Source organism: Chiloscyllium plagiosum, unplaced genomic scaffold (genome assembly GCF_037043375.1).
Source record: "Chiloscyllium plagiosum isolate Xiang-an unplaced genomic scaffold, Cpla_swu_hap1 HiC_scaffold_2, whole genome shotgun sequence".
Classification (NCBI taxonomy): Eukaryota; Metazoa; Chordata; class Chondrichthyes; order Orectolobiformes; family Hemiscylliidae; genus Chiloscyllium; species Chiloscyllium plagiosum.
Window position 1 is genome coordinate 93,299,699 of NW_028270140.1, and position 18,745 is coordinate 93,318,443.

Here is an 18,745-nt window from a genome sequence, read left to right on the forward strand (position 1 = left end):
GCAGACCCCTGTGGTATCGTTGGAAAGCTGTTTATACTATGATGTTTACAACACAAAAAGCATATATTTGAATTGATTCACCTTGTTTTCCATTTAGAAGAGTCTAGGAAGAGCAAGTTTTTATGAAGTTCATTTTAAAAATACATTGTTCAGTTCAGAAGGCAACAGTATTGAGTTTTGGACCAAGTTTTGTTTCTCTCTGAGGTGAATGATTCAGGGTAGTTCAGGATCTTAAAACCCGGTAAATTCAAGCACTCAGGTTTGTGAACAATTCTGTTGGCTTTGAAACGGACTCGTAGGATTGTCTTCACAGTCCATGTCAGGGAAACTCAAATCAGTTGAGAGTTCAGACAGTAATTTCGCTGGATATGAGTCTTAGTAATAGTGTCTAAAAGCATGATAAAACACACAGCAGAACAAAATGTTATCATTTTTCTCGCTCTCATATATCTTAAATAAACAACTTTTAGAAAGTTCTATATAATATATTTCGGTTGTTAAAGAAAGTCTACAGACTCGCATAAATACAATATAGCATAGGAACAGGCCCTCCTGCCTACCATGCCAGTACCATTTATTGCCCACGTGCAGTTTCTATCCCTCTGTTTGCATCCTGTTCATGTGTCTATCAAGATACACCTTAGATGTTGCATACATACCTGTTTCCACCACCTCCATTGGTAATATGTTCCAGGCACCCATCACCTTCCGTGTGAAGGGTTTTCCCTGCACTTCTCCCCTTAAACATTCTCCCTCTCACCTTGAACGCGAGCTGTCTTCCAGCCTCTGATTGTCCAACCTATCAGTGCCTCTTATAATTTTGTAGAGCATTATCAGGTAGTCCCTCCATCTTTCCAATGAATATGTCTGTAATTATTAAGACAAAAAGAATAAACATGATGTATCAAGACAGGTTTCACTCTGGGATATGATGTCAACTTGCATCATCAGCTGGAATTAGCTAGTTAGGAAAACTGCTCATTATTGTGTTCGCACAGCTTGATAGGCCAAAGTGGAGTTGACTTTTCTTTTGATGTATTCTGCTTGTGTTACACCTGTGATAAGAATACTTAATGTTGCACTGAAAATTAAGTGTCCTTTTTGTTCCAAGATGTAATGTTTTATTAACCATATGTTACAAGATGAGGCATTCTAATATACCCATACAGGTCGTTCCACTATAACGTGTTTCGTTAATGCAAGTTCTCCGTAACGCGATGGACAAAATGGGGATGCTGTTTCTAAAACTTGAACTTTTAAAACGAGTGTTAGCTGTAACACGATTACGTTGCCAACATTTTAAGTGCTGTTTCTAAAGCATGATAGTGTGCAAGAACACAATCATTATGTTATAGAAGAACATGTACTTGATAACAACAGCTATAGGTTAACATGAGAGGCTTTATGATTTTATTAGATTTTTTTTGTTGTGATCATTTCCTGTAAGTAGTATTTTCTTTCAGTCCAAGGAAGTTTAAGTCTTGAACAAGCTGTGTTTTGATATGATGTTCAAAAGCTAATAGTGATTCATTTAATTTTTGAATGCATTATTTTAAAAATAAATCATTTGTCATCTTGTTTTTTGGCAGATCACCGATGATGTGCTTATGCGAATTGCGTCAAAGAATCGAAACACAATCCAAATTAATGTTTCTGATTGTCGGAGTATTTCTGATACAGGAGTGAGTTCCATAGCATCGCAAAGTCCAGGACTGCAGAAATACATTGCATATCGATGCAAACAACTGAGTGACATTTCTCTCATTGCAATTGCTTGCCATTGCCCTTTTCTACAGAAAGTACATGTGGGAAACCAGGATAAGCTTACGGATGAATCCTTGCAGCAGGTTTCACTTTATTGCTTGTTAATATTATGTTTCAAGTTTTCATTTGACAGCTTTTTGAATTTATTTAAAACAGTAGTTTCATTGATCATGTTTCAACAATCAAAATAGCATTTTAGTGCTGCACAATTCACAGAATAAGTTTGTAACATCTTGCAGATTGATTAGAAATTATATGATCCATTAATCATTTAAGATCAGATTAGTTATTTCTTACTTATTAAAATTATTATACTACAGAAAAATTACTGGCAAGCTGTTTCATGAATTTAAAAACATGATGTAAATTTTTGAAGCAAAAATTAATATATTGAATTTTTAAGCAAGTGGGATGATGTCACTGCTTTAGATCCAATCTGTACTATATAGGAAAGGGTGGGAGACACATGTGTTTTTTGATCTTTTTTTCTTATTTTCACTCCCATTGTTTCAGATATTTTGCCTCTTTATTTGATGCTGTAGAAACATGGCTTAACTTGGCTCCTTACAGTTTTAGATATCATATTTTTTAACTTGAAACCCACTGCTGTGGACACAGAATGTTTTCATTTTTTCTCTGTCCCTCATTACTTTAAAGAGCAGTTTAAAATGGACAGTTTTTTTTTTAAACCAAGGGTTTTTTTTCAACAGACCTCCTAGTGTTTTGATAGGTCAGTGCATACATAATGTGAACGAGACATTAATAACAGGAATTCTTTGAAGGTTGCATTATTTCTTCTGATTTTGAGCAGAGAATTTTGCAACATTGAAGCCTTCTGGCCATTAAGGCTTTCTGGTAGTCCCCTGAAAAATACAAAAGCAAATTGTATTTGTTGCACCATGGGATCTTATTTTAGACTAGCTGCTGAATCCTTCTGCTGTGGAGAGGATAGAACAAAGATGTGACTATTTAACTTGCTCAGTTGCTATTGACCTGACATAATGAGTCTGCAGAAGGATTAAGGAGAAAGTGAGGACTGCAGATGCTGGAGTATCAGAGTTGAAAAGTATGGCGCTGGAAAAGCACAGCAGGTCAGGCAGCATCTGAGGAGCAGGAGAGTCGACGTTTCGGTCAAAAGCCCATTCCTGATGAAGGGCTTCCTGGTTAACGTTGGCTCTCCTCCTTGGATGCTACCTGACCTGCTGTGCTTTTGCAGTGCCATACTTTTTGACTGCAGAGAGATATAGGCAGATTAAGTGTGTGTGCGGAAACATGGTCGATGGAATGTGGGAAAATGTCAGGTTATGCGCTTTGTCAGGAAAAATAAAGGAGTTAAATGTTATTTAAATGGAGAAGGATTGCAGAAAGGTTCAGAACAGAAAGATTTTGGGAGTACTAATGGATAAATCACAAAATCTGCGGGTCAAAGGAAAAGCAAATGGGATACCATCTTTTATACTTTTGTTTGGAGTAAAAAGTAGGAGGTCTTGCTAAAACAGTCCAAGGTACTAATCACACCACAGCTGGAATACTGTTGACAGTTTTGGGTCTGTTATTTGAAGAAATGTATATGGTATTGGAGACAATCCAGAGAAGATTTGTGATGTTGATCCTGGGTTTGACATGATTTTCTTAAGAGAAGAGGTTGAGTGGGTCAGGCCTGTACTCCAGTATTGGAGTTGAGAAAAATGAGAGCAACCTTACTGAAACACACAAGAATGTTGGGGGACTTGACAGAGTAGGTGTGGAGAGGTGTCCTCCTCTCCCCCACTTTATGGAAGAGTTGAGGATCAGAGGGCATAATCAAGAGTTGCACACTTAAGACAGTGAGAAAGAGAAATTTCTTCTGAAGGTTGTAAATCTGTGGGATTATTTACCACAGGTGGCAGTTGAGGCTGGGTCATTGTGTATGTTCAAGGCTGAGATAGATAGATTTTTAAACCAGTCAGGAAATTGAGGATTTTGGGGAAAAGTGAGGGAAGTGAAATTAAGTTTATCAGATTGTTCATGATCTCATTGAAAGGCAGGGCAGGCATGGTGGATGAATGTCCTACCTCTGCACTGGCATGATATGGTCTAATCTGGCCTGGAGTATAATCAAGATTGAAATAACTGGTTTTGCAAAGGATGGAGTATATTGTGCTCCAGTGTAGCGCGGTCAAAACACTTATTTTTCTGAGCATCGTTTGATCATTTAGATAAGAAGTAGAAAACCTTATTTTTTATGTTCCAAAATTATATACTTCAAAAATACCAAGGGAATCTTTATCCTGCTTGCAGAGTAGGTCTTGTTAATAAGGAAATTCCTTAATTCAGTATTTGTCATATATATTTTGTATCTTGGGAACTTGAATGAAAGTTTAGCATTCAACAGTTTGTCAATTCACTATCAATTTACTTTTCTAGACTTGGCAGTTATCATTTTTGTTATGGCTATTAAATTCAAGAGAGTAAGTAAGTACAGTGTAGATTGTGATTGTGGCACAAAGAAGGACTGAAGTTTGATATTCGAACCAATGCATCAGTTAAGCAGATGGTCTGTAAATTGGGATTGGTGGCATTTCCTACATTTGACATGGCTCAGTGGAATAAAAACAACTATAAAACAAAAAGATATTTGGAGTAGAAGTACACAATTATTGGTTGAAGAGCTAGATTTTTAATGTGTTTAACAGGAATACATTGTTGCCAAGGTTTTGTTACGCGAAGGAGAAAAAGAGGTGAAATCAACAGTAATTTGGTTTATAGGTTTGGACGAGTGATCAGAAGTGGCAAGGTACTGGCAGAACTTACATTTGTGCCATTGAATAACTGAGAATTAATACGCTGTAGATTGTTGTGTTTAAGATCACTTTAGAAGTCTGCATACAAGATCAAGCATTTGAAATGGGATATGTTACAACATGCGTGGGAATCTTAGACACCCACATAGAGCAGACCATAAATGGTGGTGTGAGTAAGGCGCAGCAATGTATCCTCTGGCAGAAATAATCATATATAAAGCTACTTTCGAGCTGGACATTGTGATGTTAGCTAACCCATCTAGTGACTGCCTTGCAAAGGTAGAATTTAGTGTTAGTAAAGAATTACTCCAAGATTTGCAGAAGAAGGACTCTGTCCTGGAGATGATGCTCAAAACCCATTGTGCTGTGAGAATAGGGAACAGCCACTGGGCTAATGTTCAGAAGCATGTATCATATTGGGTCCTCAAACAGTCAGAATTATTACCTTGTCACCAGAAGTGTACTTAAATGGACAAAATCAAACCTTGAGTACGGCAAAGATTGCAGAGCAACCGCTTGTTAGTTGAATTGTTTCATTATCACATGAGAATACTCACTGTTGCTGTAGAAGACTCAGTTACATTCAACATGGGTGAATCACTCATGAATTTTGATACTTCAATAGCTAATCTGAAACATTGAAAAAACATTCTCGTGAAACCTTGATATGAGAAGACTAGATTGACAGTGGTACTGATCTGCATAAGATTATATGATATCGGAGCAGAATTAGGCCATTTGGCCAATCAAGTCTGCTCTGCCATTTGATCATGGCTGATATGTTTCTCAACCCCATTCTCCTGTCTACTGCCCATAACTCTTGGTCCTCTTACTCATCAGGAACCTATCTGTCTCTGTCTTAAATACACTTAATGTCCTGCTTCCACAGCCCTGTGTGGCAATGAGTTCCACTGATTTATCGCCCTCTGGCTGAGGATATTTCTCCTCATCCCTTCACTTTGAAGCTGTGTCCTCGGGTCTTAGTCTCTCCTACTAGTGGAAACATCTTCTCCATGTCCAATTTATCCAGGCCTGTCAGTATTCTGTAAAGTTCAGTCAGATTTCCCCCACTCCCACTTTGTTCTTCTGAACTTTATCCAGTTCAGACCCAGAGTCCTCAACTGTTTGTCGTATGACAATCCTTTAATCCCCGAGATCATTTTTGTAAACCTCCTTTGGAACTCCATCAACGCTAGCTCATCCTTCCTCAGATCATGGGTCTAGGAATTGCTCCTAATATTCCAAATTGTCTAACCACAGCCTTGTCTAGTTTCAGCAGTACAGCTCTGCCCTTGGACTCTAGCCCTCTTGAAATAAATGTTATTGTAACATTTGCCTTCCTAATTGCCAGCTAAACTGCCTGTTGGGAGAATCTTGGACTCGGACTCCCAAATCTCTTTGTGTTTCAGATTTCCTAAGTATTTTCCCATTTAGAAAATAGTCTACACCTCTAATCTTCTGAACAAAGTGTATTACCTCATACTTGTATTCCACCTCACACTTCTTTGCCCACTGTCCTAGTCTTGGCAGCACGATGGCTCAGTGGTTAGCACTGCTGCCTCACAGCACCAGGGTCCCAGGTTCAATTCCAGTCTTGGGCAGCTGTATGTGTGGAGTTGGCACATTCTCCCCGTGTCTGCGTGAGTTTCCTCCAGGTGCTCTGGTTTCCTCCCACGGTCCAAAGATGTGCTGGTCAGGTGAATTGGCAATGCTAAATTGCCCATAGTGTTAGGTGCATTAGTCAGAGGGAAATGGGTCTGGGTGGGTTACTCTTCGGAGGGTCAGTGTGGACTGGTTGGTACGAAGAGCCTGTTTCCACACTGTAAGGAATCTAATCTAATCTGTCCAAGTCCTTCTGCAGCCTTCCCGCTTGCTCAATGCTTCCTGTCCTTTCACCTATCTTTGTGTCATTTGTAAACTTAGTAACAATACTCTCCGTTCTTTTGTCTAGATTGTTAATGTACCACATGAATAGTTGCAGTCCCAACACTGACCCTGTGGTACTCCACTAGTCACCAGCTGCCAAACTGAAAAGAACTCCTTTATCCCAATCTGTCTTCTGCCAGTCAGCCAATCCTTTATCCATATCAGTACCTTACCCCTTACACAACGGGTGCTTATCTTAATTAGCAGGCTACTGTACAGCACCTTGTCAAAATTTGTCTGGAAATCCAAATAGATCGTGTCCACTGGCTGTCCTTTGTCTAACTTGCTCGTTACTGCCTCAGAAATCTAGCATATTTGTCAGGCATGACTTCCCCTTGACAATGTTCTGCTGAATAAGCCCAATTTAACATGCACTTGCTTAATAACAGGCATTAAAATCTTACCAACAACCAAAGCCGGGCTATAATTTCTAGCCTTCTGCCCAATTCCTTTCTTAAACCACGGTGTTATATGATATGTTTCCAGTTGTTTGGGACCCACCCTGACTCCAGTGATTCTTGAAAGATTGCCTGCACAATCTCCCCAAGAACTCTGAGGTGTAGTCCATATGCTACAGATGATTTATTCACCTTCAGACCTTTCAGCTTCCCCAGCACCTTGTGAGTGATGGCCACTTCGCTCACCTATACCCCCTGACTATGTTGAAGTTCTCGTATGCTGCTGATGTCTTCCTCTATGAAAAATGATGCAAAATCGTTATTCATTTCCTCTGCTATTTCTTTGTTCCCCATTACAAATTCTCTGGCCTCATTTTCCAGTGGTCTAATGTCTTCTTTTCCCTTTCTCTTATCTTTTTAGATAGATATAGAAAAACCTATTGAAATCCTTGTTTATATTACTAGCTGGCTTATTCTCATATTTCCTCTTCTCCCCACTTATTGCTTTTTTAAGTTGTCCTCTGTTGGTTTTTAAAGGCTTCCCAATCCTCTGGCTTCCCACTAATTGTCACCACTATGTATGGTTTTTCTTTAGATTTTATGCTGTCCCTGACTTCCCTTAGCAGCCATCATTGCCTCATCCCATAGTAATTTTCTTTTTCTTGCAATGAATTTCTACTGTGCCTTGTGAATGAGCACCCAAAAACTCCTGCCACTGCTGCTCCAGCATCTTTCTGGCTAGGCTTCCTTTCCAATTTTCCACGCAACCAATTCCACCCCCCACTCCCCCACCTCACACACACAAAAATATCCTATCAAGTTTGAAGTCCTATCCACAGCCCTCGTTATGTGATTCACCAGGACTCTGGTCCCAGCATGTCAGTATCCTGTGAATTCAAACCCATTTCTCCCACGCATTTCGCTCTTCAATCCTGTTGACCTTATGTCAGTTTGCTTGTAACTCTGGTAGTAATCCAGAGATGATTATCTTTTTGGTTCTGCTTTTCAATTTAGACCCTAGTTACTTATATTCCCTCAGCAGAGCGTCTTTCCTCTTTTTCTACCTGTATAGTTGGTATTTATTTGGACCACAAAAACTAGATCGTTCCCCTTCCACCCAAGTTCCTTTAAAACCCAGATGACAGGTGCTGAAACCAGGCAGACACCACAGCATTCGGGACTCTTGATCCTGAGTAGAGAGAAGAGTGTCCATCCCCCTGGCTATATTGGTCTTGATCACAACTACGTTTTTCTTTTCTCCCCGCCTCTTGAATAGCTCCTTGTACCATGCTTCTACGGTCAGTTTGCTCACTACAGTCTCCAATGTCATCTGAGCAGGAAGAAAGAATCTCAAGTTAAGAGAAATTCAAGGGCTGAGTCAACTTCAGTACTAGATTAGAATGAAGGGCTTTTGCCTGAAACGTTAATTTTCCTGCTCCTCGGATGCTGCCTGACCTGCTGTGCTTTTCCAGCACTACTCTAATCTTGACTCTACTCTCCAGCATCTGCAGTACCCACTTTCGCCTCATCTTCACCACTACCTCCTGGATCCCTATACCTATCTCATTGATGGCCTAACTTTCTTGACCCTGACCATTAACTGTTAATCTAATGGGTTAAACTGCGTACTGAAACACGGCGTCCAGGTAACTCTCGTCATCCCTGATATGCTGCAGTGTGTTGCATGAATGCCAGACTTAAAAAAAAAAAGCCTTTGGTAATTTTCAAATTTAAACTGTGCTGCAAATCAAGTTCTCTGTAATTTTTTTAACATAACCTGTGTCACATTTCTCTTTCCCTCCTCCTATCCAAAAAAAAACAGTTCCAACATCTCCAGTTTTTCCTCATAGCTGAACTTTCTCAAGCTTGGAACCATGCTTGTCAATCTGTTCTGCGCTGTCTCCAATGTGTTCACATTTTTCCTATGGAAGTGTTTAGATGTGTACACAGTACTGCAGCTGAGGTCGAACAAATGTCTGCTGCAAGTTCAGCATCACCTCCTTGTTCTTGTACTTTCTCCCCTTATTCAAAATCCATGATGCCGTGTGCTTGCTTACCAGCTAATACTCCTGTTTCGCCACCTTCAGTGATCTGTGCACATGTACACTCAGGTCTGTCTTCTTGCACTCCCTAAAGAGTTATATTATTTTTTGATGTCTGCGTATATTCTTCCTACCAAACTGCATTTCTTTACACTACTTTGTATTGAACTTCATTTGCCACCTGCCCATCCAATCCACTAAATTGCCAATGTCCTTTTGAATTTCTAAACTATCCTCCTCACAGTTTACAGTGCCTACGTTGTGATGGTTTTTGCATCATCCTCAGACTTTGAATTTCTCCCTTGCTCACCAAGTGACCCTTTCATTCTATGAGCTGTAACTTAATTCTGTTGTGTAACACTACACAGCATGCCTTCTCGAAGTCCATGTACTCCACGTGAAGAGCATTACCCTCATCATCAATTCACTGTTATCTCTTTTAAAAACTTCAAAGTTACTTGAATTTGATTTCTTCATAACAAATTCATGCTGGTTCTTTGGAATCAACCCATCTTTTTCCATGCGACTTGTAATTTTCCCAAATAATTGCTTCCAGAATCATCCCTACCTTTGAAGTTAAACTGATGCAGTTGCTGAGGTTATCCTAGCAAACATTTTTGATTTATTTAATCCCTTACTCATGCCTCTTGCTTCCATGTGTAAATCCCTTTTGATCTGTAATCAGCCCTAGTCCTCCTTTTACCATTCTTTTACTATTTATACAATAACATAAGAAATATGAGCAGAAATAGATAATCTGGCCCCTCGAGGCTGCTCTGCCATTCAATAAGATTATGGCTTATCTTTTTGTGGCCTCAGCTCCACCTACCCATCTGTTCACCATAACGCTTAATTCCTTTATTGTTCAAAAATTGACCTATCTTTGCCTTAAAAACATTCAATGAAGTAGCCTTGACTGCTTCACTAGGCAGGGAATTCCACAGATTAACAAAACATTGGGTGAAGAAGTTCCTTCTCAATTCAGTCCTAAATTTGCTCCTCCTGATTTTGAGGCTATGCTGCCAAGTTCTAGTTTCATCCACCAAAGAAAGCAACCTCCCTGCTTCTATCTTATCTATTCTCATCATAATTTTATATGTTTCTGTAAGATCCCGTCTCAATCTTTGACATTCCAATGGGTATATTCCCTGTCTACTCAATTTCTCCTCTTGTCCCAACTCTCTCAACTTAGTGAACTGCCTCTGCACCACCTCTAGTGCTAGTACTTTCTTTTTGAAGTAAGGAGACCAAAACTGTACACAGTACTCAGCACTCTATACAACTGTAGCATAATCTCCCTATTTTTAAACTCCATTCCTCGCGCAATGAAGGACAGTATTCCATTTTCCTTAGTTATCTGCTGCATCTGCAAACCAACGTTTTGTGATTCATGCACAAGGACACCTAGGTTCTTCTGCACAGCAGCATACTGTATAGAAGACTTTGAGATTTCCCTTCATGTTGGCTACCAGTCATTCCTAATAATTCCTCCTGGCTTTCTTAAAATGCTTTTACACTTTTCTTCTGAACCTTTTGTATTCTGTTTGGCTCACATTTTTTTTTTAGATGACACTTGTGATGAGCACACTTTTTCTGCTTTATCTTATTTTCTATCTCTTTTGTTATCTCCCTCACTGTGGCATTTTTACTTGGGCACATTACTTGAGACTTGTCCATATGAATTTATTCGAGTGACTTATAGTAACCCTCTTGCCATTGAACATAACATACAAAATAGGATGAGGACTTAGTTGATTAGTTCCTTTAGTCTACTTTGCCACCCAATAAGAAGATATCTATCTTCTAACTCCGTGTTACATCCATGTTACCATAATCCCTTGATTCACTTAAATCTCAAGATCAATGTTTCAAGCACAATTCCAAGGATTTGAGCACACATTAGGTTGAGTGACACCTTTGTGTAGGTTAATGTTGGCAAGCACAGAAAGAGCTAATTTAATATAGGGGAATAAATGCTATTTTAGCCTGAACTAACAGTAATGAAGATCAGGTTAGCTCGTATTTATGTGGTTGCTGTTGTAGAATCTTGCTTGTCTGCTGTGTTTGCCTAAGTTACAATGGCTGCACTTACAACATAGAACATTATAGCGCAGTACAGGCCCTTCGGCCCTCTGTTGCGCCGACCTGTGAAACCAATCTGAAGCTCATCTAACCAACATTATTCCATTATCATCTATTTGTTTATCCAATGACCATTTAAATGCCCTTAAAGTTGGCGAGTTTATACTGTTGCAGGCAGGACATTCCATGCCCTCACTACTGTGAGTAGAATCTATGCTGTGGTTCTGTTCGCCGAGCTGGAAGTTTTTGTTGCAAAAGTTTCGTCCCCTGGCTAGGCGACATCATCAGTGCTTGGGAGCCTCCTGCGAAGCGCTTCTTTGATGTTTCCTCCGGTGTTTATAGTGGTCTGTCCCTGCCGCTTCCGGTTGTCAGTTTCAGCTGTCCGCTGTAGTGCTTGGTATATTGGGTCCAGGTCGATGTGTTTGTTGATGGAGTTTGTGGATGAATGCCATGCCTCTAGGAATTCCCTGGCTGTTCTCTGTCTGGCTTGCCCTATGATAGTAGTGTTGTCCCAGTCGAATTCATGTTGCTTGTCATCTGCGTGTGTGGCTACTAAGGATAGCTGGTCGTGCCGTTTCGTGGCTAGTTGATGTTCATGTATGCGTATTGTTAGCTGTCTTCCTGTTTGTCCTATATAGTGTTTAGTGCAGTCCTTGCATGGTATTTTGTACACTACATTAGTTTTGCTCATGTTGGGTATCGGGTCCTTCGTTCTGGTGAGTTGTTGTCTGAGTGTGACTGTTGGTTTGTGTGCCGTTATGAGTCCTAGGGGTCGCAGTAGTCTGGTTGTCAGTTCCGAGATGCTCCTGATGTATGGTAGTGTGGCTAGTCCTTTTGATTGTAGTATGTCCTCGTTCCGTGGTCTTTCTCTTAGGCATCTGTTGATGAAATTGCGCGGGTATCCGTTTTTGGCGAATACCTTGTATAGGTGTTCCTCTTCTTCTTTTTACAGTTCTGGTGTACTGCAGTGTGTTGTGGCCCTTTTGAATAGTGTCCTGATGCAGCTTCGTTTGTGTATGTTGGGGTGGTTACTTTCATAGTTTAGGACTTGGTCTGTGTGTGTGGCTTTCCTGTATACCCTTGTAGTGAATTCTCCGTTCGGTGTTCTCTGTACCATCACGTCTAGGAATGGGAGTTGGCTATCCTTTTCTTCTCTCGTGAATCGGATTCCTGTGAGTGTGGCGTTGATGATCCGGTGTGTTTTTTCTATTTCCGTGTTTTTAATGATTACAAACGTGTCATCGACATATCTGACCCAGAGTTTGGGTTGAATTTGTGGTAGGACTGTTTGTTCCAACCTTTGCATAACTGCCTCTGCTATGAGTCCCGAGATTGGTGATCCCATGGGTGTTCCGTTGATTTGTTCGTGTATCTGGTTGTTGAATGTGAAGTGTGTTGTGAGGCACAAGTCCAGTAGTTTAAGTATGCCGTCTTTGTTGATAGATTCAGCGTCCTGTTTTCTGTTCTGTATGTCCAGTAGGTTGGCTATTGTTTCTCTGGCTAGGGTTTTGTCAATCAAAGTGAACAGTGCCGTCACGTCGAACCCATATACCAACCACTACAACGGACAGCTGAAACTGACAACCGGAAGCGGCAGGGACAGACCACTATAAACACCGGAGGAAACATCAAAGAGGCGCTTCGCAGGAGGCTCCCAAGCACTGATGATGTCGCCTAGCCAGGGAACGAAACGTTTGCAACAAAAACTTCCAGCTCGGCGAACAGAACCACAGCAACGAGCACCCAAGCTACAAATCTTCGCACAAACTTTGAGTAGAATCTATCTCTGACATCTATCCTATATCTATTACCCCTCAATTTAAAGCTATGTTCCCTCATGCAAGCCATCACCATCCGAGGAAAAAGGCTCTCACTGTGCACCCTATCTAATCCTCTGATAATCTTGTATGTCTCTATTAAGTCACCTCTCAACCTTATCTCTCATGCAAACAGCCTCAAGTCCCTCAGCCTTTCCTTATAAGACCTTCCCTCCATACCAGGCAACATCCTGGCAACTCTGCTCTGCACCCTTTCCAATGCTTCCACATCCTTCCTATAATGGGGTGACCAGAACTGTACACAATACTCCAACTGTACCTACATAGAACATAGAAGAATACAGCGCAGTACAGGCCCTTCGGCCCTCGATGTTGCGCCGATCCAAGCCCACCCAACCTACACTAGCCCACTATCCTCCATATGCCTATCCAATGCCCGCTTAAATGCCCATAATGAGGGAGAGTCCTCCACTGCTACTGGCAGGGCATTCCATGAACTCACGACTCGCTGAGTAAAGAACCTACCCCTAACATCTGTCCTATACCTACCCCGCCTTAATTTAAAGCTATGCCCCTTCGTAATAGCTGACTCCATACGTGGAAAAAGATTCTCACTGTTGACCCTATCTCAACCTCTAATCATCTTGTACACCTCTATCAAGTCACCCCTAAAGCTTCTTTTCTCCAATGAAAACAACCCCAAGTGCCTCAGCCTTTCCTCATACGATCTTTCTACCATACCAGGCAACATCCTGGTAAACCTCCTCTGCACCCGTTCCAGTGCCTCCACATCCTTCCTATAGTATGGCGACCAAAATTGCACACAATACTTCAGATGCGGCCGCACCAGAGTCTTATACAACTGCAACATGACCTCAGGACTCCGGAACTCAATTCCTCTACCAATAAAAGCCAGTACGCCATATGCCTTCTTCACCGCACTATTTACCTGGGTGGCAACTTTCATAGATCTGTGTACATGGACACCAAGATCCCTCTGCTCATCCACACTACCAAGTATCCGTCCATTAGCCCAGTACCCCATCTTTTTATTACTCTTACCAAAGTGAATCACCTCACACTTAGCTACATTGAACTCCATTTGAAATACTCCAACTGTACCTGCACCAGAGTTTTGTACAGCTGCTGCATAACCTCATGGCTCCGGAACTCAATCACTCCAACAATAAAAGTTAACACACCGTATGCCTTCTTAACCACCCTCTCAACCTGGGTGGCAACTTTCAGGGATCTATGCACATGGACACCCGAGATCTCTCTGCTCATCTACCAAGAGCCTAGTACTCTGTGTATTCCTGTTACTCCTTCCAAGGTGAATCAACTCTCACTTTTCAGCATTAAATTCAATTCAAATTTGCCACCTCTTAGACCAGTTCTGTAGCTTATCTGCATCCCTCTGTAACGTGCAACATCCTTCCGCACTATCCACAATTCCACTGACTTTAGCGTCATCCGCATATTTGCTAACCCATCCTTCTTTGCCCTCATCCAGGTCATTTATAAAAATGACAAACAGCAGTGGCCCCAAAACAGATCCTTGCGTTACACCGCTGGTAACTGAACTTAAGGATGAACATTTCCCATCAATCACCACCTCTGTCTTCTTTCAGCTAGCCAATTTCTGATCCAAACCACTAAATCACACACAATCCCATGCCTCCATATTTTCTGCAATAGCCTACCGTGCGGAATCTTATCGAACACTTTACTGAAATCCATATACACCACATCAACCGCTTTACTCTCATCCACCTGTTTGGTCACCTTCTCAAAGAACTCGATAAAGTTTGTGATGCATGACCTACCCGTCACAAAATCATGTTGACTATCTCTAATCAATTTATTCCTTTCTAGATGATTATAAATCCTATCTCTTATAATCCTTTCCAACACTTTACCCACAATCGAAGTAAATCTCACTGGTCTTTAATTACCAGAATTGTCTCTACTCCCCTTCTTGAACAAGGGAACAACATTTACTATCCTCCAGTCTTCTGGCACTATTCCTGTAGACAGTGCGACATAACGATCAAATCCAAAGGCTCTTCAATCCTCTCCCTGGCTTCCCAGAGAATCTTAGGATAAATCCCATCCAGCCCAGCAGACTTATTTATTTTCATGCTTTCCAGAATTTTTAACACTTCCTCCTTACGAATCTCAATCCCTTCTAGTCCAGTAGCTTATATCTCGGTATTCTCCTTGACAACATTGTCTTTTTTCTGTGTGAATACTTTTTTCTGTGTGAATATTTGACGTCTCTCCTATCGCTTCGGACTCCTCACACAACTTTCCATAACTGTCTTTGACTGGCCCTCATCTTAGTCTAGTCATTCTTTTATTTCTGACATACCTTTCGAAAGCTTTAGGGTTTTCCTTGATCCTACGTGCCAAAGACTTTTCATGTCCCCTCCTGGCTCCTCTTAGCTCTCTCTCTCTCTCTAGGTCCTTCCTGGCTAACTTGTATCTCTCAAGCATTCTTGCTGAGCCTTCATGCCTCAGCTTAACATCAGCCTCCTTCTTCCTCTTGACAAGAGATTCAACTTCTTTACTAAACCATGGTTCCCTTGCTCGATGACTTCCTCCATGCCTGACAGGTACATACTTATCAAGGACACGCAGTAGCTGTTCCTTGAACAAGTTCCACATTTCAGTTTTGCCCATTCCCTGCAGTTTCCTTCCCCATCCTATGCATCCTAAATCTTGCCTAAGCACCTCATAATTGCCTTTCCCCCAGCAATAACTCTTGCCCTGTGGTAGATACCTATCCCTTTCGATCACCAAAGTAAATGTAACTGAACTATGGTCATTATCACCAAAGTGCTCACCTACCTCCAAATCTAACACCTGGCCTGGTTCAGTACCCAGTCCCAAATCCAACGTGACTTCGCTTCTTGTCGGCCTATCTACGTAGTATGTTTGGAAAGTCTCCTGCACGCATTGGACTAAAACTGACCTATCTAAAGTACTTGAACTATAGCTTTTCCAGTCAATATTTGGAAAGTTAAAGTCCCCTGTAACAACTCCCTGTTACTTTCGCTCCTATCCAGAATCATCTTTGGAATCCTTTCCTCTGCATGTCTGGAATTTTTCAGAGGCTTATAGAAAACTCCCAACAGGGTGACCTCTCCTTTCCTGTTTCTTACCTCAGTAGATGAGTCCTCATCAAACTTCCGTTCTGCCACTGTAGTACTGTCCTTGACCAGCAATGCTACACCTCCCCCTCTTTTACCACCTTTACTGAAACATCTAAACTCTGGAATCTGCAACAACCATCCCTGTCCCTGCTCTATCCATATCTCTGAAATGACCATACTTTGAAGTCCCAGGTACCAACCCATACTGCAAGTTCATCCACTTTATTCCAGATGCCCTGGTGTTGAAGTGGATACACTTCAAACCACCTTCCTGCCAGCCGGTACACTCCTGCGACCTTGAAACCTTATTCATCACCTCACTACTGTCAACCGCCTGTACACTGGAGCTATAATTAAGGTTCCCATCCCCCTGCTGAATTAGTTGAAACCATCCCGAAGAGCAGTAGCAAATTTTCCCCCGAGGATATTGGTACCCCTCTGGTTCAGGTGTAAACCATCCCATTTGGAGAGATCCCACTACCCCAGAATGAGGGCCAATTATCTAGGTATCTGAATCTCTCCTTCCTGCACCATTGCTGTAATGACGTGTTCAATTACTGTCTCTCTCTCTCTCTTTTTATATATATATATATATATATATATATATATATATAAATAAATAAATAAATATTTATATTCCCTATCTCGTTAGCACTTGGCACGGGTAACAAACCAGTGATAACAACTCTGTTTGTCCTAGGTCTAAGCTTTCACCCTAACTCCTTGAATTTCTGCCTTCCATCTCCATTCCTTTTCCGACCTATGTCATTGGTGCCGATGTGGACCATGACTTGGGGCTGCTCCCCCTCCCCCTTAAAGATCCCAAAAAAATGATGCAAGCCATCACAGATCCTGGTACCTGGGAGGCAATACACCAACCACGAGTCTCTCTTGTTCACACAAAGTCTCCTTTCTGTCCCCCTAATTATGGAGTCCCCAATAACTAATGCTCCACTCCTCTCCCCCACTTCGCTTCTGAGCTCCAGGGACAGACTCTGTGCCAGAATCTGTACCCGTGGCTTACCCCTGGTAAGTCGTTTCTCCCCTCCCACTCTCAACAATATCCAAAACGGTCTACGTGTTATTCAGGGGAATGGCTACAGGGGATCCCTACACTGTCTTTCTGTCCCCTGACTGTAACTCATCTACCTTTTTCCTGTACCTGAGGTGTTACTACTCCCTGTAGTTTGTCTCAATTACCCCCTCAGCTTCCCGAGTGATCCGAAGTTCATTTAGCTCCAGATCCAGTTCCCTAATACACTTTCCAAGGAGCTGGAATTATGTGCACATCCTGCAGATGAAGTCAGTGTGACCCTTCCCTCCCACGTTCTACAGGAGGAGCATTCAACTGCCCTACCGTCCACACTCACTGTACTGAATTCCTAAACAGACTGTGGAAACAAAACTAGTAACTTACCGTATTGCACTCAGGATCTTATATTTTTAGTTAGAGGAGGAAGATGGGTGGGGGACACTACCTAAGTAGTGTTTCTTGTGGAGCAACTGCCCAAATATATTACCTCACTTAATCAGCCATCCTGTGTCCGCACCTGCTCAGCGTGTGCTCCACCTATGCACAAGGTAAGCTTTTAAACAATTTATTTACCTTCCGGCAGCCCCAGTTCTTGCTCTCGCTGCTTCCACTGCTGCTACAAAAATGAAGCAGTGAGAGCGAGGACTGAGGGCTGCCAGAAACGTAAATTGAAATATGCCCACAGACTGTAAAACGTTTTGGGACGTGATGAGGTTTGTACAAGATCCTAAATTATGCAAATCCTTTGTTTGTCTTGATATGGAACCCACAAAGTAGCAGAGTTCTGTATTTTGGTCACTTAAGTGGCGAATTCACCATGGGCTTTATGGTTTCACTAAATCTGGTTTTATAAATAAATTAAAATCCGACAGTTACTGTTAGAAAATTTACTTTGAGACATCATTTTTTAAAGTGAGCATGCGCGGTGACTTTTTACCATCTCGGCTTTAATATTGCGCAGACAAATTGATTATAGCAGGTACAGAATTACTTGGGAAATGTATAGTCTGTTTATGAATGCATTATGGCCACAAAATCCATCAAAAGCGACTATCTGTAATTATTTTAATTTCAAGTCAAAAGCTGTTGGTGAATGTAAAAAATATTTCTGGGCAAAACATGTAAGCAATGTTGAGTTTAAATTGTCCTCTATCTTCTGTTTTAATTGGCTACATAGAATAAAGCTGATATTTTAGATTTGAGCAGAGAAGTAAATACAAACTAAATACATAAAGATTGAGCTAGCATATGCCAATGAATTGGTAAAATGAGGCTGGGTTGGGACCATTTAAAAGCTTGATCTATTTAGGCCACAGAACTTGGATAATACTATTAGATTACAGATGGTCTAAAGCACTGAAACATTGGAAAGCATTCAGAATAATGATATGTATTTTCATTTCCTTGGACAGAGATTCGTAAACGACACTTATCATGGAAGTACATCTCCCAGCCCAAAAGCAGTTTAAAAAAAAAACACCATTGGTATTGAGAACACACCTGAAAGCTTGCCTGTTTCAGATGATAGTCCTAAATCTCATCATTACCTATCTTTCATTGTCAGAGCAGTATAGCTTGACATATAGTTTTGTTTGTGGCCTCTGGAAATGGGGTTTAAAAGAATTATTGCTCTCAACCGATGTTACCGAATATGTCAATTGAAATATGCTTTTCCTGCTTCGTAAGGAAACACATACCTAATCCAAAATTAACTTGCATTTGCTGAACTGAGTTCAACATGTGTTGCTGGAACAATAATATCTTCGAAGAGAAATCCGAAGTTC

At 41.2% G+C, this 18,745-nt stretch overlaps 1 protein-coding gene across 3 annotated transcripts in view; it reads left to right on the forward strand.

Moving 5' to 3' along the window:
- fbxl17 (F-box and leucine-rich repeat protein 17) overlaps positions 1–18,745 on the forward strand; it is a 791,762-nt gene that overhangs the window by 38,028 nt on the left and 734,989 nt on the right. For all 3 annotated transcript variants that reach the window (XM_043710307.2, XM_043710291.2, XM_043710299.2), the window contains exon 5: positions 1,590–1,847. In XM_043710307.2, the coding sequence (XP_043566242.2) occupies positions 1,590–1,847 (258 nt within the window). The remainder of the gene's footprint in view (positions 1–1,589; positions 1,848–18,745) is intronic.